Source organism: Somniosus microcephalus, chromosome 5 (genome assembly GCF_052327205.1).
Source record: "Somniosus microcephalus isolate GS21.2 chromosome 5, FLI_Smic_1.0, whole genome shotgun sequence".
Lineage (NCBI taxonomy): Eukaryota > Metazoa > Chordata > Chondrichthyes > Squaliformes > Somniosidae > Somniosus > Somniosus microcephalus.
Window position 1 is genome coordinate 218,174,824 of NC_140991.1, and position 26,814 is coordinate 218,201,637.

Below are 26,814 nucleotides of genomic sequence, written 5' to 3' on the forward strand. Positions count from 1 at the left end.
GGCATTAGAGGATCTCCAACAGCAGAGGAGGCTGCAGCAGATCCAGCACCAACAGCAGATCCAGCAACAACAGCAGATCCAGCAACAACAGCAGATCCAGCAACAACAGCAGCACCAGCAACAGCAGCACCAGCAGGAGCGATAGGCTGCGGCTCAGCCACCTGAGGCAGCACAGGCCAGAAGGGGCCAGCGCATGGAAGGCCGTCGGCGCAGGAGATACCCCCCAAACAGGGTCTACAGACACAGGGTGAGCTACCTCAACATGACTGAGCAGCAGTGCCAAAGGCGGCTCCGACTTTCGCGAGAGGTAGTGACTGACATCTGCGCAATGCTACAGCAAGACCTGGAGCCCAGAGCACCAGATCGACACTCCTTACCAGTGGCCTTCAAAGTCACCACCACACTCAACTTTTATGCCTCAGGCTCCTTCCAGGGATCAGCAGCAGACATCAGCGGCATCTCCCAGGCGGCCGCACACACTTGCATCAAACAGGTCACCGATGGCCTCTTTGCCCTCGCACACAATCACATCCATTTCACCCGGGATCGCGCAAGTGTGAGGGCGCGAGCGCGTGGATTAGCTCAGTTGGCAGACTTTCCAAGGGTGCAGGGCGTCATTGACTGCACACATGTGGCCCTTAGGGCACCCCATCGCAATCCAGGAGTTTTTGTCAACTGCAAGGGCTTCCACTCCCTTAACGTTCAGCTGGTGTGTGACCACAAGAAGGAGATTTTGCATGTTTGTGCCAAGTACCCTGGCAGCTGCCATGACTCCCTCATACTGCGCCAGTCTACTGCGCCTCCGCTATTCAGTCCGCCAAACAAACTTCAGGGATGGCTACTTGGAGACAAGGGATATCCCCTGCGGAATTGGCTAATGACGTCGGTGAGGAGACCAGCCAACGAAGCTGAGGAGCGCTACAACTCCAGCCACATTTCCACCAGATGCATTATTGAGCAAGCCATCGGATTGCTAAAGATGCGCTTCAGATGCCTCAATAGATCAGGTGGAGCCCTACAGTACTCATCAGCCAGGGTCTCCAAAATCGTTGTGGTATGCTGTGTGCTTCACAACATGGCACAGCGTCGTGGCTTGCCGATTCTGCAGGACCAAGAGGCTCCTCACAGAGCTGCCTCGGATGAGGATGATGCTGAGGTGGAGGAGGAGGAGGAGGACGGAAACGAGCATCCTGCAGAGGCCCGTCAACCAGCGGCACCAGTGCGCGAGAACATTGCTGAGCGGAATGCAAGGAACGCACTCATCCTGGCCAGATTTGCATAGCCTGGTACCTCAAACACTGTAGCCTCGCTGCTTCTTAACTGACCATGGACAGTGGCCCATCCCTGCGCATTTCTACCTATTGGACCAGCTTGCTGACATCTGCAAGTAATCCGAAGGCCTCAATGTGAAATCCCCATTTGCCAAATGACAGACGCCACAACTCCAGCAGTTGCCAGCAGATTTTTTGTGTGCAAGAAACTGATGGCATTAAAACTATATACAAGACTTTTCACCCAAGTGACTACCCTTGTGATTAGTGGTGCTTTATTTTTCTCTTACGCGTGCTCCTACGTAGTGGTACCCCTGTGGCTTCAGCAGATGTGGAGGCCCCTTGCTCACTTTCCTGCTGCTCCTGTCTCGACACCTTTGGCGGGCGTCCTCTGGAGTGGCGAGCCTGTGAGGGCTCGCCAGCAGTCTGCTGCTGCTGTGGCTGTGCAGGGGTTGAGACTCCTATCTCACTTGGGTTTGGGCTCTGACCGAGGGCTCTGAAGTGGCATGGAAGTGAGAGCGCGTGGAGAGGAGCCCCTACTTCCTTGAGGTGTGCCAACAACCTCCCGCTCATGGGTCAGCTCCCCCTCCGTGCCTGCAAGTGGCTGGAGAGCACCTTGCTGCACATCAGGGGGGCCATGGGGACCCGTCTCTGCACTGGAAGTCCTGCTCAGAGGGACTTCCATGAAGGTCTGGTTTCTCTGTTCAATAGATGCCCATTGCTCCTCAAGAGATGTCATTCTATTCTGAGCACTCACCATGTTTTCGATACCCTGGCGACTAAGCTCCTCCTCGGCTGCAGCCCTCCTCTCCTCGGCCGCAGCCCTCCTCTCCTCGGCCGCAGCCCTCCTCTCCTCGGCCGCAGCCCTCCTCTCCTCGGCCGCAGCCCTCCTCTCCTCGGCCGCAGCCAGCCTTACCACGGAGGTAGCCATCCTTTCCGTGGTGATGCTTTCATGCGCCAATGACTCCAATAAGGCTGTGCTCATGCTCGCCATGGACTCCTCCATTCGCTCCACACTCGCAGCGACCCTGGAGACAAAACCTGCCAGAGACTCCTGCATCTGTGCATGGAGATCCATCACCTCCTCTCTTGCGGATGGACCCAGAGGCACATGGTCGACATGCAGCTGAGCTGAGCTGGCAGAGGCCTGCGCCCTCCGACGAGGACTCTCCACTGCTGTCCCTGTCTCCACAATCTGCTGATGCTCACTTGTGAGCTGTGAAACACCAGGTGACAACACTACTCTGTCCCGAAGGCTCCCCCGAGGTGTGAGTGTCTGCGCTGGTGCTGGGTGCGCTTACTTCTGCTGACGCTGCGCCCTCAAAGGCTGGAGCTTCCTCTGACGAGTCTGGCTGCAAAGCCTCTTCCTCCTCGACAGTGGGGACGGGGGCTCCAGATGGTCCTGTGGGGGAGTAAAGGAAAGAGTTAGAGATCTGATGCCAAGGCTACTTGCACATTGGATTTGGCATATGCTTATAAGTCCAAATGATGTAGCTTCAGAATCATATCAGCGACTCATGCTATGTCAATGAGAGAGATGGGAAACTATTCTGTCATCAGCTTGCGGGCTTGCTCCTGTCTCTCCTGCCCCAGCTTCTGCAGCCACGTCAGCCCCAGCAATCTCCATCACTGCTTTCTCCCAGGGGGTCAGGTGGGCGATTGAGGGTGGGCCTCCTCCAGTCCTCGCACGCTCTCTCCTATTGTGAGCTCTCTTTTCCTGCAATGAGGGAGACAAGTGGAATTTGAGTGAGAGTGCAGGAATGAGTGTAGAGATTGCATAGCATAGATACTTAGAAGGAGACAAAGATGGTGTGAGGCTGTGTGTTGTCAGTTGTTTTCCGAGCATCAGAGTGAGAGGCAGTGTGAGGGCTGCATGGTGGAATAGCTGTGAAGGTGAGCATAGAGAGAGAGGGAATGGGTAAGGGTGCATGGATGTGACTGAAGTGGGATGTGGAGGAAGAGAGTGCTGAAGCTGAGTGCTGTTGGGGAAAGGCAATGGGGATCAGGTTGAGGGTGATGGAAACTTCATCCTTACTTTTCCTGTACGGTGAAGGTCATGGAAGCGCTTCCTGCACTGTATCCAGGTCCGTTGGGTGACTCCCTGAGAGTTCACCTCTGTAGCCACCTCCACCCATGCAGCTCTGGTCTCTTTGGGAGGCCTCTTCCTCCCTGAGCTAGGGAAGAGGACCTCCCTGTGGGCCCTTACCCCATCCACCAATGTCTGGAGTGACGTCTCATCAAATTTGGCGGCAGCTCGGCCTCTGCCGCTGGCAGCAGCTGGTGCAGGCTCCTCTGCCATTCTGCACGACTGGTTGGGAAGCCTGCAGAGGTTGAAAAGCTTGCTGGACACTTTAAAAGCACCATGAATGATGACATCATACTGTGGGGCTTTCTGACTGGAAATGGACAATTAGCAAGGGTGCCCACATGCTGGAAATAAATTGGCCAATTGAGGGAAAATTGCGTGCCGCTGGCTGACCCATTTAGATTCAGGTCGGAACCCGACATTCGGGGAACCCGACAATTCCCCGCACCTTCGGGAAAATCGGGGCCTTAAAGTGGGAAAAGTTCCGGAGGTAAATTTCCATAGCGATTCGCCTGCACGTCCACAGTGACTTCTACGGAAGAGCTGAAAACACCCAAGAAAAATGGTGTATGATAGGGAAATCCCTTGCGGAAATGGACCCCTCTTGTTTTAGCATATCCATCAATGTGATGATTGCATACATTCACCCTCCCCAAGACTGACGTGTGCATTTTTGTGATGTAGTATTAATGTGTACTTAATAACTTTTGTTCTAAATAATGTTTTGACATTTTCAATATAACTCTTAATCTGGTTCCTAAATTTTTCAATTAAGCTGTTATAATATTAACATTTATTTTTATCAATGTTACCATAAAATTGACTAAATGCTACATTATTCATCCTTCTCCCATTCAGACATAACCATGGGCTTATAGGCTTTGTAATGGTATACTGTATTATTGTGAAATATACAATATATAGTTATGATGATTGTACCAATATGCTGGATATGGGTACTTTAACACTGTGCAAAGGTGCTCCCTGACTTCTAAAATAAGAATGTGCAAAATCTGTATATTTTAGAAGCTAGCAATTTTATTGCTTCTTTTGGTAGCTAATAATGAGGAGCATCTAATTACACACCGCTGAATGTTCCCTTTTTGCAATGTTTGATATCCAAGAAGATGTTTGTGATTTCACTAAATCATGAGACTTGCTGTTTTACTGTACTTTTGAACTATCATATGCAGGTTGTGTACAAGGTGTATTACAACGTGAATAAGTGTCAAAACAATCAGATAGGGATAATGTAATTTTAAACAAGGAGAAGGATGTAAAAATTCAAAATGTTAAACTTTTTTGGTTTTGTTTGCAAGTTTTGTAACTGTAAAATTATATCTCTTGTAGCAAAAGCTAAAAGAGGAAAGAGAAGCCAAACGGGCTCAGTTGGATGGTAGACATGACTACATGTTGGGGGTTGTGGCCTCATGTCTTGGACTGGAGAAAGCTGAGGTGGAAGATGCCATTCTAGAGGGTTCCCAGGTAAACCTAAGCATTATTGAAATGTTTTAAGCTAACAAAAAGAATAAAGCTCAAGACCTGGAATATGATTTTTGATGTTTGCCACAGTCTTGCTGCAGCCCAAATTTGATTGCATTTTTGCTCATCACCAATGCAGCAAATATACTTAAATATATCACATGGCTGACATAAAGTAATAATATTATACACATTATTCATAAAGAAAGATAAAAGCTCTAACAGTCAAAGGCCTACAAATTGGTCTACAAATTAGGCTGACCACAGAAAATGCACCTGGTTCAGTACTAGGTCGCAAGGGTGAGCGGAAGTCACTGTAGTGTATGTGCTTTAAGTCAGAACTACTTTTTACAGCTCCTGTATACTGTAGTACTGGCAGTAACCACACCGGTATATAAGCTGTGCGCATGCCTCTGTACTCCAGTCTAGAGATTGCCCTCCTCCAGTAAAGACCTGTTATTTGTTATGTACAGCATCCGTGTAATTATTTATCCACTAAACCACGGATCTAACAGTCACAACAGGCACTGAGCACAGGGAACGATCCCTGTGCTAGAACAGGTAAGGCCCACCCGATATTGGCCCTGGGCCTCTTTTAATGGCAGCTTGCCGGATAAGGGGACTGTAATTTTGAGCCAATTCGTCGCCGATAGCGGCTCTAAGGTAGGTCCAGGGAGGGGGTGGGGGCAGCAATCGGGAGAGGGAGGGGGCAATTGGGAAGGGGGTAGCGGGAGCCGGCAATGGTCTTCGGAGCTGCAGTGGAGCCGGCAGGAGCAGTTGGTTAGGCTGCAAGTAGACCACGTTTTACTGAATGCAGCATGTAAAACAGGTGCAGTGTTATCAAATTTCTAGCCCACAATATTTACCTACATTTTTACAAATTTTGCTTAAGATACAAGTGCTCTGTAAAACCTCCAGAAAGACTTATTCTCAGTTATGTATATTATATACTTTTTGCTCTACTTTCCTTAGTAGATTTGTAGTATTTTATTTTGTTTATTTGTTTATTCTTCCCTCCTCCTTCCCAAAAACTTTGACATTTCCTCAGTTGTCTATGTGATTTTAAAATAATTTTTTCTCCACATTCCCATGGTGGATTTGTAATTCTTGCTGAATCTGCTGTTGATATAACTCTGAGCCAAGGAGGTTTTACCCAGTATCCAGTCTCCACTGACCAGCACTGTAAACAGCTGGTCATTTGGCATGCTCTGAGCCTGACTGACTGCAGCCTTGATTGATATAGTAGTGTGTCAGCAATAGAAAAAAAAATTATCGCGAACAATATTGTTAGCTTAAATTTTTTATTTAATGAGTGAAACTTTAAAAAAAGGTTGAAAAAATGAAGCCTTTTAATGTCTATATTCTTTCCTGCCACTTGCACCTTACTTGTTACTTGTAATTTCTTTTGCCTGATTGTCTTGATGTGGCTGTCATGGTGCATTCTGGGTATTGTAGTTCCACAGAAAGTGAGTGCTAATTATAGTTCTATGATGCATTTCCTTTATACATGAAGTGAAGTGCACCTAATTAAACAAAATTGAAAGCAGAGCAGCTTAATAGCACAATCCATTTGCAACTTGCCTGCTGTGCCATATTGAGGTATGATATGGGCTTCCTACATGGTAAGTTGCTGAGCATTCTGAGAACACTGACTTAAGACAAGGAGCTGGATGTTCAGTATTTCCACTGGAAACGTAGCTGGGCGTGACTTCCGCCTACCCTTGTGACCTAGTACTGAACCAACTTAATTTTCTGTGGCCAGCCAAATTTGCGCATTATGGACAGGATTACAGTGGTATTGCTATTGAGAGTTTGCTGCTGGGGGCAGTGGGAAGAAACAAAAATTGGGTGGGTTCTATAAAGGGTGGTTGATCCGCTTTGCCAGGTTATCGCTCAGACGGCGAAGTTAAAAATGATCTCCATTATTCACTACAAAGGTGTCAGCTTTGGCTCAGTGGTAGCACTCTCGCCTCTAAATCAGACAGTTGTGGATTTATATCCCACCCCAGAAACCTGAGCACATAATCTGGGCTTGTAGGTATTCGTGTTGATCTCTCGGGACGAATGCCTACTAAATAATTTAGTTCGAGTTCGGATGAATAATCACTAAGTTGTTTATTAACTGGAACTGACGAAATACAACAGGTAAGCTGGCTTTACACAGGAGCAATGCGAGATAGGTCTTACCCCAATGGGGACTCCACGAGGACTGAGTCCATAGTCCTCGGGAGAGCGTGATGACGTCATCACGCTTAGTCGCGTTTTCCCGCTCTTCGGATGTCATGTGACCGCGTCCTGACGCTAGCACGTTGGCCCGCGCTTGGGGCAGTCACGTGACCCGCGCTGATACGTCGGCGCGTTCACCCGGTGCGGAGGCTGGCCGTTGAGGCCGAAGTCGCGGTAGGCCGGGCTGTGCCGGCGGCTGTCGCACGTACGTCACGCAATGCGTGACGTGCCGTCAGCGCGCTAGGGCGCGTCTTAAAGGGGCAACAGCCCCCACAGGTAAGTTAAAGAGGCAATGGCCCAAACAGGTAAGTAATACACGTACAGTTAGGTTAAAGTGAATTATATACATTATATGTGTAAGGGACACCCGGTGGAACCACCACAGGCTGGCACATCAGTGCAGTATTGAGGGAGTGCTGCACTGTTAGAGGTGCTGTCTTTTGGATGAGACGTTAAACTGAGGCCCCATCTGCCCTCTTAGGTAACAGATCTCATGGCACTATTCGAACAAGAGCAGGGGAGTTCTCCCCGGTGTCCTGGCAAATATTTATCCTTCAATCAACATCACTAAAACAGATTATCTGCTCATTTATCTGGGGATTTTTAACATGCTTATGGGAATTCCGTACGTAAATGAGGGATAGGGCTATAGTGATAGGGGATTCAATTGTAAGGGGGATAGATAGGAGTTTCTGTGGCCGAGACCGAGACTCCAAGATGGTATGTTGCCTCCCTGGTGCAAGGGTCAAGGATGTCTCGGAGCGGGTGCAGAGCATTCTGAAGGGGGAGGGGGATCAGCCAGTTGTCGTGGTACATGTAGGTACCAACGATGTAGGTAAAAAGAGGGAGGAGGTCCTACAAGCTGAATTTAGGGAGTTAGGAGCTAAATTGAAAAGTAGGACCTCAAAGGTAGTAATCTCTGGATTGCTACCAGTGCCACGAGCAAATAAGTTTAGAGAGAGTAAGATAGATAAGCTAAATACGTGGCTTGAGCAGTGGTGCAAGGGAGAGGGATTTAAATTCTTGAGGCATTGGAACCAGTTCTTGGGGAGGAGTGACCTGTACCAAGGGGACGGTCTACACCTGAACTGTGAGGGAGCCGATGTCCTCGGGGTAATATTTTCTAGGGCGGTTCGGGAGGATTTAAACTAATTTGGCAGGGGGATGGGAACCTAGGTAGTGGAAAAGAGGGAAGTCATATGAAGTCAGAAATAGATGGTAGAAAGGTGAGAAGCAATAAGCAAAGGAGAGAAACACAAAGGGCCAAACTAATTCATAATGAGAGTGTGAAAAAAGCAAGCCTGAAGGCTTTGTATCTTAATGCTAGAAGCATTAGGAACAAGGTGGATGAATTAGTTGTGGAAATAGAGGTAAACAAGTATGATTTGATTGGGATTACAGAAACGTGGCTGCAGGGTGGGCAAGGCTGGGAACTTAACATCCAGGGATATACAATATTTAGGAAGGATCGGCAAAAAGGTAGGGGAGGTGGGGTAGCATTGCTGGTAAAGGAGGGGATTAATGCAATGGAAAGGAAGGATATTAACTCGGATGAAACGGAATCTGTATGGGTAGAAATGAGAAATAGCAAGGGGAGGAAAACGTTAGTGGGTGTGATATATAGGCCTCCAAATAGTAATATGGAGGTGAGGGAAGGCATAAAAAGGGAAATTAGAGAAGCGTGCGATAAGAGCACAGCTGTCATCATGGGTGACTTTAATTTACATATTGATTGGACTACCCAAATTAGTAAAAATTCTGAGGAGGAGGAATTCCTGGAATGTTTTCGGGACGGTTATCTGGACCAATATGTCGAGGAGCCGACTCGAGATCAGGCCATTTTAGACTGGGTATTGTGCAATGAGAAGGGACTTATCAGCAATCTTCTTGTACGAGGCCCCTTGGGTCAGAGCGATCATAATATGATCGAGCTCTCAGTCGAGATGGAGAGTGAGGAAATTGAATCAGAGACTAAGGTCCAGAACTTAAATAAAGGGAATTACGAGGGTATGAGACGGGAATTGGGTAAGATTGATTGGGTGGTGTTTCTGGGGGGATTGACAGTGGAGAGACAATGGCAAGCATTCAAAGATAGAATGGAAGAATTCCAGAACATGTTTATACCGGTTTGGCATAAAAATAAACCTAAAAAGGTGACTCAACCGTGGATAACGAGGGAAATTAGGGACAGCATAAAATAAAAAAAAAGGGCATATCAACTGGCAAAAAAAAGCACCAGACCGGAAGATTGGGGGCAGTACAGGATACAGCAAAAGAGGACAAAGGGATTAATCAGGAAGGGGAAAATAGAATACGAAAGTAAACTTGCAGCAAACATAAAGACAGACTGCAAAAGCTTTTATCGGTATATCAGGAGGAAAAGACTGGTAAAATCCCAAGTCGGTCCCTTGCAGTCCGATTCGGGAGAATATATAATGGAGAATAAGGAAATGGCAGACCAATTAAACTCATACTTTGGTTCTGTATTCACAAAGGAGGACACAAATAACCTCCCAGGAATATCGGCAAACATAGGGACTAATGAGAGGGAGGAGCTGACAGAAATTAGTATCTCTAGGGATATGGTGTTGGGTAAGTTGAGGGGACTGAAGGCCGACAAATCCCCGGGGCCTGATAAACTACATCCTAGGGTACTTAAGGAGGTGGCCCTGGAGATAGCAGATGCTCTAAGGATCATCTTCCGGAACTCCATTGACTCGGGAACAGTACCCGTGGATTGGAGGGTAGCTAATGTTACCCCAATATTTAAAAAGGGGGGTAGAGAGAAAGCAGGGAATTATAGACCAGTAAGCCTTACATCGGTTGTGGGCAAAATGCTAGAGTCCATTATTAAGGATAAAATAGCGGAGCACTTGACAAATGGGGAAAGGATCGGACAGAGTCAACATGGATTTACAAAGGGTAAATCGTGTTTGACTAATCTGCTGGAATTTTTTGAGGAAGTAACTGGTAAAATAGATGGGGGAGAGCCAGTGGATGTGGTGTACCTTGACTTCCAGAAAGCCTTCGATAAGGTTCCACACAAAAGATTATCATGCAAAATTAAGGCTCATGGAATTGGGGGCAAAGTATTAACGTGGATAGAGAACTGGCTGGCGGATAGAAAACAGAGAGTTGGAATAAACGGCTCGTTTTCGGAGTGGCAGGCAGTGACCAGCGGGGTGCCGCAAGGATCTGTCCTGGGACCCCAGCTGTTCACAATATATATAAATGATCTGGATCAGGGAATTGGATGCAATATTTCCAAATTCGCTGACGACACTAAACTAGGAGGAGGGGTGGGCTCTGATGAGGATGTCAGGAGGCTACAGTGCGATTTGGACAGGTTGGGGGAATGGGCGGATACGTGGCAGATGCACTATAATGTGGATAAATGCGAGGTTATCCACTTTGGGGGTAAAAACAGGAGGGTAGATTATTATCTAAATGGCAATAGATTGGGAGATGGGGAAGTGCAGAGGGACCTGGGTGTTCTTGTGCACCAGTCACTGAAGGAGAGCATGCAGGTGCAACAGGCGATTAAGAAGGCAAATGGTATGTTGGCCTTCATATCAAGGGGGTTCGAGTATAGGAATAGGGATACCTTACTACAGCTGTACAAGGTGCTGGTGAGACCGCATCTGGAGTATTGTGTACAGTTTTGGTCGCCCCATCTGCGGAAGGATGTTCTTGCCATGGAAAGAGTGCAACGGCGATTCACCAGGCTGATACCTGGAATGGCGGGAATGACCTACGAAGAGAGATTAAATAGTTTGGGCTTGTACTCACTGGAGTTTAGAAGATTGAGAGGGGATCTCATCGAAACATATAAAATTATGGCAGGCCTGGACAGGCTGAATTCAGAGAGAATGTTTCCAATGGCCGGGGAGCACAGAACCAGGGGCCACAGTCTAAAAATAGCGGGCAAATCATTTAAAACAGAGATGAGGAAGAATTTCTTCACTCAAAGAGTGGTGAGCCTGTGGAATTCCCTGCCACAGAGGGCTGTGAAGGCTAATTCAATAAATATTTTCAAGAGAGAATTGGATATATTTCTGAAGGCTAAGGGGATTAAGGGTTACGGAGAAAAGGCGGGGACCGGGTACTGAACTGATAAGATCAGCTATGATCTCAGACGAAGATCAGCCATGATCTCATTGAATGGCGGAGCAGGCTCGAAGGGCCGAATGGCCTACTCCTGTTCCTATCTCTATGTTTCTATGTAAATGGAATCCCCATAAGCATCATAGGAATCCCCAAATAAATAAGAATTCACACCACTTAAGTAAAAATAAATGTTCCCATGTTCAAAATTAATTAAAAGATCCTTTAATTAAGGATTTAAAACAAAGATTGAATTTTTTGAAAAATAAATTTAAACATTTTAAAATGGGCCAAAATGCACCTAAAGAAATTTTGAATGTATGTGTATGTTTTAATCAATTAAAAAATTTCATTTTAACATTTATTTTAACCCTCATGCTAGTAAAAGAAGGCCTTACGCCTATCTTTACCAGGCGTAAGGGTTTCTTGGGCATTTGCTGGGCAGTAGTTGGGCAAATAGCGCAACTCTGTGCCAGCGAAACTGTTTTTGCAGCGGATGCGAACGATCTGTCAATGCGAAACTTGACAGATTACAAGTTCTGGGTTTTCGCATGCAGAACCCCGGAACTTATGGGGCCTTTCAGAAGGCTTCCGACCGCGTACAGTGTCGAAACCACCGTAATGTGGAAGCAAGTTATCCTCGGTTCCGAGGGACTGCCTAAGAAGAAGAAAAAGAATTTCAGGTCCATTGCTTTCAACTTCTTAAAAGTGTCCTTGGTTTTTTAAATGAATGTGATTTTCCATTTGTTGAAACTATGTTTGAGAATACCTAGCTCAGAACATGGTCCTGCACTTTCATTTACAAATTACTATTTTTGGCCTCTATGGTTTCTTTTAATTTTACAGATTGAACGCATAGATTCATTTTTTGCCGTGGGAGGGCTGCCTCATCTTATGTTTTATTATCAAGAATTGGAACCATCTGAGACAGGTAAAGAAAATAAATAAAAGATTAAGTGAACTAATCCTGTCCCTCACTATCTTTGTGTAGTGATTCAGAGGTCAACAATAAGTATTTTATGTACTCTGTTTCTTTCAGTATTACTGATAATAAGATGCATTATCTTAAAAAGCCATCCAAGTGACATTGTTGATAAGCCGTTGCCTAGCACTAAGGTTTGATTCTTATTGTTCTTATGTGCAATAAGAAGACTTTGTCATTGCACAGCTCTCTGGTAGATTGATACAATTTGAGCACATATACAATTACCTGAAAATCTGTAACGTAGTGATTCAATAGAAACCTGCATTGCTATCTATCACAATGAGTGATCCCTTTGCTGGGGTACAGTTCCATGTGCACTGGTTACCCTGTGATGTCTTGTCATAAGTGACCATTATTCATGTGTGAGCTTTGACAGTAATATTAAGCAGGCTATTCGACCACTGGAGGTATTACCACAGCTCAAGCCCAATCCTATTCTTGCCCAGCTTCCACCCACGTGAACATCAGTGAATTCACGAGAAGCAACACTGTCCAATTTTCCTCTTCCAAAGCCAGAGGTGCTGAGGCCAATTGTAGTATCCTGACCAGTTTCAATTTTAAAGGGGATGCAAGAACAGAGAGACCTGGGGGTGCTTGTGCACAAACCTTTGAAGGTGGCAGGACAGGTTAACAAAGCAGTTAATAAAGCATATGGGATCCTGGGCTTTATAAATAGAGGCATGGAGTACAAAAGCCAGGAAGTTATGCTAAACCTATATAAAAAAGTTCGGCTCCAGCTGGAGTATTGTGTCCAATTCTGGGCACCACACTTTAGGAAGGACGTGAAGGCTTTGGAGAGGGTACAGAAGAGATTTACTAGAGTGGTTCCAAGGATGAGGGAATACAGTTATGTGGATAGACTAGAGAAGCTGGGGTTGTTCTCCTTGGAGCAGAGAAGGGTAAGAGGAGATTTGATAGAGGTGTTTAAAATCATGAAGGATTTAGCTAGAGTAAATAAAGAGAAACTGTTTGCAATGGCTGAAGGGTCAATAACGAGAGGGCACAGATTTAAGGTGATTGGCAAAAGAACCAGAGGCGACATGAAGAAAAACCTTTTTACACAATGATTGGTTAGGATTTGGAATGCACTTACCTGATAGGGTGGTGGATACAGATTCAATATTAGTCTTCAAAAAGGAATTGGATAAATACTTGAAGGAGAAAAAAATGCAGGGATATGGAGAAAGTGGGGGAGTGAGACTAATTGGATTGCTCTGTGAAAGAGCTGGCGCCGACTCGATGGGCTGAATGGCCTCTTTCTGTGCTGTACTATTCTATGATCTTGTGACCACACCCCCCCACTGAGATGAGCTAACTCAACACAGACTTAAAATCAAACTTGGGATCTTGGTCTGTATGGTTCAGCTAAGTTCTTACGTTAAGAAACTGTCATTGTAGTTGAGGAATTTTTAGGATTGCTGAGAAGTGTAGTTTTTATGTGGGCCATTTTAGAACATCCCATCAAACATTTTTTTAAAATTTGAAATTCCCTGTTGGTTTGCTCAATATTTCATTCCAGCCTTTTTAAATATCCTGTGGAGCTGCAGCGTGTAGTATTTAAAATAGTGCTGTGGTTTTTGTGCTGGAGTAGCAACCCAGAGGTTGGGAGTTCAAATCTCACCTTAGTAAGTTGTCAAATTGAATTTGCAGCAGAAAAAATGAACCATGAAAGTTGCTGGATTGTGATTGTCAAACTGAAACTATCACCTATGCTGGTATGGAACAATTTGGATTTTGAACAACAAATGATTAGATTTTTGGAAGTTCTCAAAACTATCCTTCTACTGTACTTGGATTCAGTGGAGGGAAGCAGCTACTAAGCTGGCTGCTGGACCAGATAAAACTACTCAAGCCATTCTCATTCTGACATCTTGTCTAGCTGGGCATGGTTACCACAAGAACCATGCTCACAATTGTTAGCCAAGGCTAGTGGAGCACAAACACTTGTCACATTTTAAAACCCACTTCTTGGAAAATCCTGTCTATGCTTCTTTTGATTTGATAACATGTGTTGGCATAACAAATAGTTGATATAGTATATTAGTACAATTTTGATATTAGGATCAATGGGAATAAAATTTGCCTTTGGCGGTAGCACAAACGGGTGATAGCAAATCGACAGCCCGTTTTATACCCTGCTCGATTTTCTCTTTCATTGACTTCACCCCCAATATCTTTTCACTATGTTTCTTAAAATGAATTATTTGTGTAGAAAAAGTTTTATGCATTCTGGTCATCTTGCAGTTGGAATTTAACATTTAATATGAACACAACTGGCACAGCAGAATATTGACAGAGCACCAAACGGTTGTTTGGAGGGCCCAAGTTACAATTTCAGTCTCAACTGATATTCAAGCAGCCCTCAACTGGTGATTAACTTAAAACGCTTTACAGTATTGGAGTGCTTCCTCACAGGGAGGAAAAGCAATCAAGGCCAGAGCCATATCACAGAAGCATGGGCCTGTCTGTGAAACATCTAATAAGATTGTTGGTGACCAAGGAGAAATCAACACCTCAAGACATCCCATCATAAATAAACAAACAGAAACAGAAAAAAACACTATCAGATCTCCCATGGCATTTCTCATGATGAGTCAGAAGATACACGGTATTACAACAATATAGAGGATTTACTGCCTAAGAGAGAGAGGATAACGCCAGGGGCACTGATATATAGTGACTCAATTCGTTAAATTCCATTTTTATTAAGTGGTATTCTGAGATTTCTCCTGGTGCTTTGGGAATTGGATCACATGGCTCTGTCCATTATTCTATGTAAATTGCAAATAGGCGATCTTTATTTATATTCCTTTAAGTAATTCTCACCCCTTAGTAGTTTTAAAAGATGGGAATACACAGCAAGATGTTCCAGTTGGTGTTAGATATCTGATATTTAGCAGTGATGGGTGGCATTACAGGACTTTGGTTCAGGGCCCCTGAAGATTGGCAGCACTACATTTAGGATGGTAGAATTGGTAGATAAGGGGGATCATTTGGTCTGTCATCACTATGGAGGGTGAACGTGGGTAGGGCAGAACTGTAGAGGAAAAACCTGTGGTTTGACAGAAGTGGGGTGCAATGTGAGATTTGGCATCCTGGTGGAATCTTGGTGACTGATTTTAACTTTGGGTGGACATCAAGTGGGTGGTAGGAGGTGTGATCGTGCCGCCTGGCTAACGCCCATGCCGAGAGGCCCGAGAAATATAAATAATTGGCCTCATTTCAATCTGCACCGCGAGCTCACAGGAAGCTTCATGTATGATGGGGAGGTGGGGGTGGGTGGGAAATCTAACAGCACCTATGCAGAGCGAAGTGGAAGTAATAAAGGAGGAAAGGCAATTGCAGAATGGGTGAAAATTCATGTTGCTCCTGGCCCTACAAAATTCTTAATTTTTAATAAACTTTTCCATTTTTTGTGAGCGGCTTGCTGTAGTCCCTTTTAGGACTGGTTAGGCTGCTCTATGCTCATTACCAATTGAAGGAGCATGTGCCGCGCACACTGCTCATTGGTACCTAAAAATAGTGTTGGGTGGGGCCTATAATGTCACAAGATCTCGATTTGCATATTACAAGTAGGCTCCTGTCTGAAACAGTCAGGTGTCTGGGCCACCCTTGCGAAGGCCACAAACAAAATAGGAGTGGGCGGATCGGGTGTTGGAGTGGGATGGTAAGGTCATAAATGGCCTGCTGGTGACCTTTGAATATAAGAACATAAGAATTAGGAGCAGGAGTAGGCCATACGGCCCCTCGAGCCTGCTCCGCCATTCAATAAGATCATGGCTGATCTTCGACCTCAACTTCACTTTCCCGCCTAATCCCCATATCCCTTGATTCCCCTAGAGTTCAAAAATCTATTTATCTCAGCCTTGAATATACTCAATGAATCAGCTTCCACAGCCCTTTGAGGTAGAGAATTCCAAAGATTCACAACCCTCTGAGTGAAGAAATTGATCCTCGTCTCAGTCTTAAATGGCCAACCCCTTACCCTGAGACTATGCTCCCTAGTTTTAGACACCCAGCCAGGGGAAACAACCTCTCAGCATTTACACTGTCAATCCCACTTCTTATATGTTCAGTGAGATGACCTCTCATTCTTCAAAACTCCAGAGAGTATAGGCCCAATCTACTCAATCTCTCCTCATAGTATAACCCTCTCATCCCAGGGATCAATGTAGTGAACCTTCCTTGCACTGCCTGTAAGGTATGTATGTCCTTTCTCAGATAAGGAGACAAAAACTGTGCACAGTACTCCAGGTGTGGTCTCTGTACAATTGTAGTAAGACTTCCTTACTCTTGTACTCCAACTCCCTTGCAATAAAGGCCAACATGCTAATTGCTTGCTCTACCTGCATGCTAACTCTCTGTGTTTCCAGTACGAGGACACCTAAATTTCTCTGAACACCAGCATTTAATAGTTTTTCACCATTTAAAAAATATTGGTTTTCTATTCTTCCTACCAAAGTGAATAACCTCACATTTCCCCACATTATACTCCATCTGCCACCTTATTGCCCACTCACTTAACCTGTCTATATCCCTTTGCAGGCTCTTTGGGGGAAAAATTCGGTATCGACCATTTTGAGATGCTAACATCACCTGGGCGTTAACTTTAGCATCCATTAGTGCCGGTGACCGCAAAATTCAGTTTTAGCGTCCCAAGAGGGACTAATTCAAGCGCTCCACTTCTTTCTTAGAGCGCTCACCACGCACTGGGCCATGTAGCGCTGCCGCATGGAAGGGCTCTTCCACTCATTAAAGGGGAGAGCCCAAGCCCACAACTCCCTACCTGGTACACCAGGGGGCAGTGTGCCCGGCACTCAAGGAATGCTGGGCTTCCAGATCGCAGCATGGACCCCACATTCAAAGACTCAGTGGGCCGCAACAAGTAAATCGGCCGATTATTTTTCATCCACCCGCCACCTCCCCTTTACTTAGCGCTCCGTGAGCCTCCTGCTGCTCCGTTCTCCCCCCTGAATTGGTCACTGTCATTGCCCGGCGCAGATTCAGAGGCCGCGGGCCAATTTTGTACATCGTCGTCACCTGGGGCGCTACCGGTTACCGCTACCACTAAACTCCTGCTGAATTTTAGCGGGAATCGTTAACGGCACTGCGTCTGGGCGAAAAGTAATTTGCGCCCCCGGAGGAGCTAATGGGAGGCACTAAGATACCCAATTTCTAGCCCTATGTGTCCTCCTTACAGCTTACTTTCTCACCTAGCTTTGTATCATCAGCAAACTTGGATACATTGCACTCGGTCCCTTCATCTAAGTCATTAATATAGATTGTAAGTAGCTGAGGCCCGAGCACTGATCCTTGCGGCACCCCACTAGCTACAGCCTGCCAAACCTGAAAATGATCCATTTATCCCTACTCTCTGTTTTCTGTCCATTAACCAATCCTCTATTCATGCTAATATATTACCCCCAACCCCATCTTGCATAGCAACCTTTTATGTGGCACCTGATTGAATGCCTTTTGGAAATCCAAATATACTACATCCACTGGTTCCCTTTTATCTACCCTGCTATTTACATCCTGAAAAAACTCTAATAAATTTGTTAAACGAAATTTCCCATTCATAAAACCATGTTGACTCTGCCTAATCATTTTATGATTTTCTAAGTGCCCCGTTACCACTTCCTTAATAATGGATTCCAGCATTTTCCCGATGACTGATGTCAGGCTAACTGGCCTGTAGTTCCCTGTTTTCTCTCTCCCTCCTTTCATGAATAGCAGGGTTACATTTACCTTCCAATCCGTTGGGACCCTCTTAATCTAGGGAATTTTGGAAGATCACAACCAATGCATCCACTATCTTCTGCAACCACCTTTTAGAACCCTAGGATGTAGGCCATCAGGTCCAGGGGATTTGTCAGCTTTTAGTCTCATTAGTTTCTCAAATACTTTTTCTCTACTGATATTAATTATGTTAAGTTCCTCACTCTTATTAGCCCCTTCGTTCCCCACAATTCTTGGTATGGTTTTTGTGTTTTCTACTGGAAAGACAGATACAAAATATTTGTTTAAAATCGCTGCCATTTCCTTATTCCCCATTATAATTTCACCTGTCTCGGCCTCTAAGGGACCAATGCTTAATTTTTCTACTCTCTTCCTTTTTACATACTTGTAGAAGCTCTTACAATCTGTTTTTATATTTCTTGCTCGTTTACTCTCATTCTATTTTCTCCCTTTTTATCAATTTTTCGTCGTCCTTTGCTGGTTTCTAAAGCTTTCTCAATCCTTAGTCTTACTATTATTCTTCACAACATTATAAGCCTCTTTTAATCTAATACTATCCTTAACTTCTTTAGTTAGCCATGGATGGATCACTTTTCCCATGGAGTTTTTATATCTCAATGGAATGTATATTCATTGAGAATTTATTTTAAATATTTGCCACTGCGTATCTACCGTCACACCTCTTTTTTCCCCAATCTGCCTTAGCTAACCCGCCCCTCATACCTATGTAATTGGCTTTATTTAAGTTGAAGACTCTAGTTTTGTATTTAGAATTTCACATTGAGTTTGAGAGTGAAATACTTATCATATTATGATCACTCTTCCCCAGAGGATCCTTTACTATGAGATTACTAATGAACAGTCTCATTACACAATACAAGATCTAAAATAACTTGTTCTCTGGTTGGTTCCATGACGTATTGTTCGAGGAAACTGTGTCAAATGCATTCCATGAAATCGTCCTTCAGGCTACCTTTACCAATTTGATTTGTCCAGCCTATATAAAGATTAAAGTCCCCCATGATTATTGTATTATCTTTGTTACAAGCTCCTGTTATTTCTTGATTAATACTCTGTCCAACGGTATAGCTACTGTTTGGGGGCCTATAAGCTACTCCCACCAGTGTTTTCTTCCCGTTGTTATTTCTTATCTCCACCCATATTGATTCTACTTCCTGATCATCTGAGCCAAGATCCTTTCTCATGACTGTCCATATGCCATCCTTTATTATCAGGGCTACCCCACCCCTCCTTTTCCATTTTGCCTGTCTTTTCTAAACGCCAAGTACCCTGGAATATTTAGCTCCCAACCTTGATCACCTTGCAACCACGTGTCTGTAATGACTATTAGATCAAAGCCATTTATCTCTATTTGTGCCATTAATTCATCTTTCTTGTTATGTTGCTTTGTGCATTCAGATAAAGAGCCTTTAATTTTAACTTTTTACCATTACCTGCTTTTACCTTATTCGCCGATGCACTTTTACCATTAAACTCTCTGTCCCTTCCTGTCAAACTCTGCTTATCTGTACCAAAATCGCAACAAATCGCAAAAAGCTCTGATTCTGCTAAAGTATTTGAGGTCCTGGGGAGATCACTTCACCTGACTGTTGCTGGCGGGTGTCCTTGCCACGAGGAGTGCATCTCAGGCATTTGCCATCTGGGGGAGACTGGGAATCCTGGGGTAGGCTGCCTACACTGGAATGGGGGTGCCAGGGCATTCTGTAATTGTCCCATTAACCGGAAAGCCCTGCAGCGGGTAGTCAAAACTGCCTAACGCATTACCGGCACCCGGCTACCGACCATAGAGCACACAGAAACGCTGTCTACGGAGGTCACGGTTCATCATCAAAGACCCTACCCACCCCAGCCACAGTCTGTTCGCCCTCCTGCCATCTGGGAGACGCTACAGATGCATTCGCACCCGTACGACCAGACTTAGGAACAGCTTCTTTCCCAGGGCTGTCATCCTACTGAACTCCACAAATAAACTCTAAAGCCTGCACATCTGCCAATGCGCTTTATTATGGTTATATTTATGTTAATATACTACAAGCCAAATGTATGTTGAATGTTTAAATGTCTTAATCCAAATGTACACTCTCGGGAGCCGCAAGCCTACATTTTGTTGTACTGCACTTGTGCACTAACAATGACAATAAAAGTTGATTTGATTTGATTTGATTTGATTGGCCTTCTTTATATGGGGATAAAGCTAATTCAAAATTTTTGAACTTTTTGAGGGTCCAGGCTACAATTCAGGCCCAGACCTCAGGTGGGCTTCACCTGCACCAGCCAGGAGACCAGTATGCTGATTCTCAGATCGAAGATGAGGAGACTCTCAGTCTGGGAGTCTCCCTCTTTAGTAGGGGCCTGTGTTTGGGGCTAATGTCCAAGCAGAACATAAACATAGAAAAGTGAACTGTAAATTTATTGTTAATTTCTTTTCTAGGGCACATAGGCCTTCTTGGAGCAGGGACAAATCCTAACACAGGACGAAACAAGAAACCAAAAATATTTGTAACTGAGGGAAAAGATGTGGCACTCACTGGTGTTTGTATAATTTTTCTGCGAGCTAGTACCTCAAAAGCAATCACTGTAGACAATGTACACAAGGTAAGAAATTGAATAGATTCTACAAAGCACAGGTTATGATTTTCTTTTGCTTTGGGTAACACTTTCATCCTTTTATCGTACTTCCCTCCCATTCCACTTCTGCTCCCTGTGCCACACCTTACTTATAGTTAGTTGGGCAAGCAAACTGCTCACAGGCCTCGATCAATGTTACTTTCAGACCAGCTAATTGGAGGCTCTTACGAGCAGCCCATGGAAGGCGATTCATTTGATTTTTGCTGCTTCCTTGTGGGAAGGTGCCTGACATCTGCACAGTGCCTCCTCGTGGCGAGAGACCAAATGATTGTGGGAATCAACTTATTTCCTCCAAAGTTGGCATCAGTTAGAAAGCAGTAAAATGGTGGTTTTCAGGGAAAGTTATTACTTCTTTTGAAAACAAAAGTGTGTTGTTGTGACAGGTAGAGAACCACACAACAACAAAAAATACCATAGAATTGGCCAACGCAAACCTTTCAATGCACTCCACAGAGAGTGTGGTGTTGCTGCTGATGCCGGGAGCCTTTACTCATCTGTTACACTTTTAGTTCATAATCTAGTAATGTATCCTTTAGGAGCTAATAAAAATTAATTTGATAGCAATTACATTGAGAATACACAAAAATCCATATGACGTGATCCAAAAGAAGCTGGATAATCTAATTAAAAGCCCAAGGGATCTTAGGGCTGGATTTTATGGATTTTAACTTTGCGATGTGTTGGCGGGGGGACATCCAGTAGCCCTCGGGAAACCTGGAAGTAAGTGCAGAGTGTCTGTCAGTGGTTTTTAACCCAGTCACTGCATTAGCATATCATTTCCGGGTTTCACGATCAATTAGCGTAAGCAGGCATGATGACAACCGGTAAGAGGCGATTTCAACTCCAGTATTTAAAGGGACACTCCAAACATGCATTTTGATGGAGTTTGGAGTTGGGAGCACAGTGGAAGGAAATGGCAGAATGGAGTCCAGAAGTTCAAAGCTCCGCCTCCTTTTAGTGATGCCTCCCTGGATGTGCTGCTGGGGGCTGTAAGGGCCTGCAGGGAGATACTCTTCCCTACTGACGGGAGGAAGAAGCCTGCATGTTAAACAAAGAATATGTGGCTGGAGGTTGCCTATGAGGTCAGCAGCAGGACTGTGGTGCCATGCTCATAGATTCAATGCCGAAAGCGGTTTAATGACCTAAGCAGGGCAGGAAAGGTGAGTACAGTGGCACATTCACCTACATCCTGATGTGTGTATCACTCCAACACCCTCACTCTGCCTTCTGAAGCCTACTTCAGCACATCACTCCTCACACCAACTTACCTTGTAGGTACACCCATCCCTTTCTGTCTATGCACTTCCTCACACCTCCATTTATCCATCCACCACTGACACTCACACTCATATGACCTTACGCAATTTCATGCCTCTCCCTCATAGTCAACCTCAACAAATGCTCTCCATCCATCTGTTCAATACATGCCATTACTCTCACTTATAGGTTTCTTCTTTTCCTCCTTGCAAGAGAAGAGAGTAAAGAACACAACAGAGAGGCAGAGAACCAGAGGTGGCCCTCCAGCCATCTCGCAACTGACAGCTGCAGAGGTGGTGGTGCTGGACATCAGTGGAGTCTCGGCGTGCCTGGCCGTTGGAGATGGAGAGATGGGGGCCTCACAGCTATCTTGTGACAGAATTAAATATCAGACAGCTACATGGCAGACAACACTCTCTCATGTTGACTTAATGTCAGCAGCGAGTAAAATATGATCATGTGCATAATGATCACTTAAAACATTTTTACCTTGACAGTTCTAATTCATGTCTATAATCTCTCACAGGGCTTTCAAGTGTTCCATGGGAGGTGGTCCAGGAGGGCAACGACAACTCCTCAGAGGAGGTCACTCCCTCTGAGGGTGCACCGTCAAAGGACTCATGCAAACTATGCACCAGCTCAGATACTCGCACTTCGGTGGGACTGGTAAACCAGATAGTTGGGTTTTCACCTGGTGACTCACACATCACAAGTGAGCAAGAGCAGATGGTGGAGACAGGGACAGCAGTGGAGAGTCCACGTCAGAGGCTGCAGGACGCTCCAAGCTCTGCTCAGCAGGATGCAGATGCTGTACCTCGGAAGCCGTCGATGAACAGGATATTTCAGGAGCAGCAGCAAAGAATGTGCGAAGTACTGGCAGGCATTCCAGCTGCACTGCACGCTTGCAGAGAGGTTGGAGGAGTCCGTCTCAAGCATGAGTGGCATGATGTTGCAGGCCTTTGCGATGATGCCTTCGTCCATGGATAGAGTGATCAACTGCATGGAGCATCAAACGTGGCAATCAAACGAGTGCATGCAGGTCTTCACCAATGGCTTGCACACTATGAATGCCACCTTAGATAGGATGAATGATACCGTAGCCTTGGCTGTTCATCGCTCCACTGCTGTGCAGCAAAGTGTTCTCCAGCTCATTGCTAGCAGGGAAGTGCGGGTGGGCCATGAGAGGGATGATGGTGAAAGGGGACTTGAAAGTGGGGACTCGGCTCAAAGCGCATCCACTTCTCACCCATTGCTCGCAACTGCCCCACCCCCCTTCAGTCAGTACCCCACATCCTGCCTCGTGTCCCCAAGGATGAGTCTGCCCCAGCACAGGTGCAGGTGGAGTAGTCTTTGCCTGGGCCCTCATGGGCTCTAAAACACAGAGGACGTCGGCCAAGAGCATCACAGCAGTCAGAGCAGGGATCTGAGCAGCCAGCCTCTACCTCTGCTGAAGCCACAGGAGTTGCACTACACAGAAGTGCCAGGAAGAGAAAGAGTAATGATTTGTAGTTACACAAGTAACTTATGGGTATCTTACATAATGTTAGATTGGTAAGTTTCTGTGTTATTTTTGAGCCACATAAATATTATTTCCACCACTTTCCCACCTTGCCCATTTTTGGTTGCTGCCTGGAAAGTGGCCTTTCCATTTGTGATGAATGGTTAAGACATGAATTGAAGCCGAGCAATGGGGGGCTGTGAATGGGATGCTTGGTTGTTTTCGGGACTGCTTTGTATTAGTGTCATGGGGTGGGGGGGGATGATGGGAAGTGGCTTTTGCATGTGGTTGTCAGATGAGTGAACCTCGCAATAGTGAGGGCATCCCGAGCAGCAATATGGGCCACTGGTGGTGCATTGCCCGCATCACCATCTACCTCCTCATCTTCCTCGGAATCATCTGAAGAGGCTCTGTGCTCTCTGCCTTGTTCCTCCTGCAGGTCCAAACCTTGCTGCTGTGCAATGTTGTGCAGAGTGCAGCACACCATGACCAATCTGGAGATTCTGGCTGATGCGTACTGATCTGTCCTGGCACCTGAAGCGCATCTTCAGCATGTTGATGGCTTGCTCAATGACACATCTGGTTATCATATGGCTTTTATTGTATTGCTCCTGGGCCTCATTGGTTGGGTTCCTCAAGGTTGTCATGAGCCACATGTAAGTGGGTATCCCTTGTCTCTGACCAGCCAGCCAGTAAGTCTGTTTCGAGGTGTGAAATATCAGGGAGGGTGGACTGCCACAGGATGAAAGCATCATGGCAGCTGCCCAGGAATCTTGCGCACACTTGCATAAACATCTTTTTGTGGTTGCACACCAGTTGCACATTGATGCAGTAGAAGCTCTTGCGGTTGACAAACACTCCTGGATATTCTGGGGGTGCCTTAATTGCCACATGCGTGCAGTCGATGACGCCCTGCACCTGTGGGAAGCCAGCCAGAGTCACAAACCAGAGCGCCCACTCATTCTGACTGGCGTCATCGCTGGAGATAAGTGTACATAATTGCCGGCCCTGGCAAACAAGCCATCAGTCACCTGTCTTTATGCATTTGTGGGCCAAGACTGCGAGATCCTGCAAATGTCTCTGGCAGAGCGTTGGAAGGAGCCAGAGGCAAAGAAGATGAGGGCGGTGGTAATTTTCATAGCCACTGGTAAAGCATGGCCACCAGATCCACTTGCCAGCAGGTCTTGTCCAGCAGGCTGCAAATGTCTGCTACCACCTGACGCGAGACCCTGATCCTCCTGAGACACTGGTCGGCATGTCGAGGAAGCTTATCCTCTGCCTGTAGACCCTGTGTGCTGGGTATGGCCTCATGCGAGCTGCACCTCTCTGCTGATCAGCTCTCTATTGTGGAGCTGCAGGTCTTTGAGCAGCAGACTGTTACTGCTCCTGCTGGTGCTGGTGCTGCTCCTGCTGCTGGTCATCTTGGTCCTCATCTGAGGTCCAAAGTAACACAATGTAAGCGGCACCCATGCTGATCTAATAGATCAGAGCTCCAAAGTGCAGATCAGACCTCTGAACCTCCAAAGTGTAGATGACACCTCCAAAGTTGTAAAAGTAACCTCTCCGCACAAGTACTGTGAACAAAGCATTTCACACAAGCAGGCAAGAAAGCAGCTGTGAGGAGTCAGTACTTATTGGTATATTTCCTTATCATGTCTTCAGCGCCCTCAATTGCCACTGTGTTCTCGCCTTGATTTCATTGGCGAGTTCCAGGAAGCCCGGGAAACCCGTGGACCCACAGTTAAATTGCAAAAGTCTGGTTAATATCGCTGTATATGAGCGATTAACATAGTGAAATTGACCCCACCTCTCCTGAGGGTATGCGCACCTGCAGCCTAACACGCTGGAGTTAACTGTGGAAGTCGGCGGGATGGAGCTGGCTTACCGACACGCTCGCATTTTTCCAGGACTTAACCCCACACCCACACCCAAGCCTACGCGCTCAGCCATGTTAAAATTCCTCCCCTTTGTCTTTATTTAGAAGTCATAAGAAAAATATTCCAGATAATTTTCTGTCTAGACTTCAATAATTCAGTCCGCCCTTTATTTAATTTTTCAATTCCTGTTATTTTTCGCCCTTCCTCTCGTGAAAGATGGTGAAGTATGGTTCTATGGGCGGGACCAGTCTTCCAGTAACACGGGCAAGATTGTATTTTTCATGTTTGAGCCTAGATGTCTGCCTTGACTCAGTGGTAGCACTGTCACCTCTGAAACAGAAGAGTGTGGATACAAGCCCTACTTCAGAGACTTAAGCACATCATTTAGGCTGACACTTCATCTTTTGGATGTGTTGTTAAACTGAGGTCCTGTCTGCTGTCTCAGGTGTATGTAGAAGATCCCTGACACTATTTGAAGAAGAACAGGAAAGTTCTTCTGGTATCCTGGCCAATATTTATCCCTCAACCAATATCACTAAAACTGATTTTCTGCTCTGTATATCACAGGGTGCACTTATCCACTGAACCATTGAAGTGTGCTCCAGTCTTTGTACTCCTAATGGTCTTTTCAGATGTAATTTACCATCTTAGAACAATTTTTCCAAAACTACAGTCTCATATGATTCTCTGAATCCTGGAATAATGCATTTGATGACGATGTATAATATGTTAAAGGAACGTACTAATTACAGACTTCAATGAAATACTGATGACTAAGGCAAATCTTTTTGTTAAAAAATTCCTAGGATGTAAATTTCAATGTCCTCGATACATCTGATGTAGGGCTGCTGAAAGCTGTAGAACATCTCCTGTCAGAAGTGTTTGTTCCTGCTTTGAAGAAGATGAATGATGGTTGGGGAGAGCTGAGTAGTCCTCAGGCAAGCGCTGTACGGCAAGACTTCCTAAGCTCATTGGATGGGTTTGTGAGCGTTCTGGCTAGTGCTCAGGAAAGCCTAATGGAAAAAGTAAGCAATTGCTACAAAAATGCATTTCATTTTCATATTAAAAAGTTTAACATGTCCTTCTTTGTCTACATATTTTAACAATTAAATATTGTATGCAGAAGGATAAGTACATATAAGGGAGGCTATTCATCCCATCTACCTCACCCATCCATGTTTCCTCTATCACAATTTATAACTGTTTCTGCAATTATTTCAGAGATTTTTACCTCCACTGAATAATGTCAGATGAAATTGGCTTTTGCCTGAGAGTAGGGTCAGGTTGAGTCAGTTTCTGCATGACAGCAGGGTTGGGAACCATTTTTAGGTAAAGCAGCCATGAGGCTCAACTCCGTTTGTACACTTGTGGAATAACACCCATCCATATCAAGATAAAGGCGGAGAAATTGGGCTGCGTAGCACCTGTTTTTCGGGTGCTACAAGGCCTCCTGTAGTTCGAAAATGGGGTCCGTGATGTGCGCGTACACTTCAGACACGAAGTGCGCCGGATGCCATATTTGTAGGGGTTTGTGCGTGCGCACCTAACAACTAGCGGCAGCATGCAGAGCAGGCTGATTATGATGTCAATCAGTGTGCAATGCTGATTTGAGGCCAGCGCTGCCATTTTCGAATGCCACG

At 45.5% G+C, this 26,814-nt stretch overlaps 1 protein-coding gene across 1 annotated transcript in view; it reads left to right on the forward strand.

Moving 5' to 3' along the window:
• dnah5 (dynein, axonemal, heavy chain 5) overlaps positions 1-26,814 on the forward strand; it is a 754,701-nt gene that overhangs the window by 188,344 nt on the left and 539,543 nt on the right. The window contains exons 2-5 of the mRNA XM_085988698.1: positions 4,708-4,842; positions 12,016-12,100; positions 20,346-20,509; positions 25,981-26,199. Coding sequence (XP_085844824.1) covers positions 4,708-4,842; positions 12,016-12,100; positions 20,346-20,509; positions 25,981-26,199 — 603 coding nt within the window. The remainder of the gene's footprint in view (positions 1-4,707; positions 4,843-12,015; positions 12,101-20,345; positions 20,510-25,980; positions 26,200-26,814) is intronic.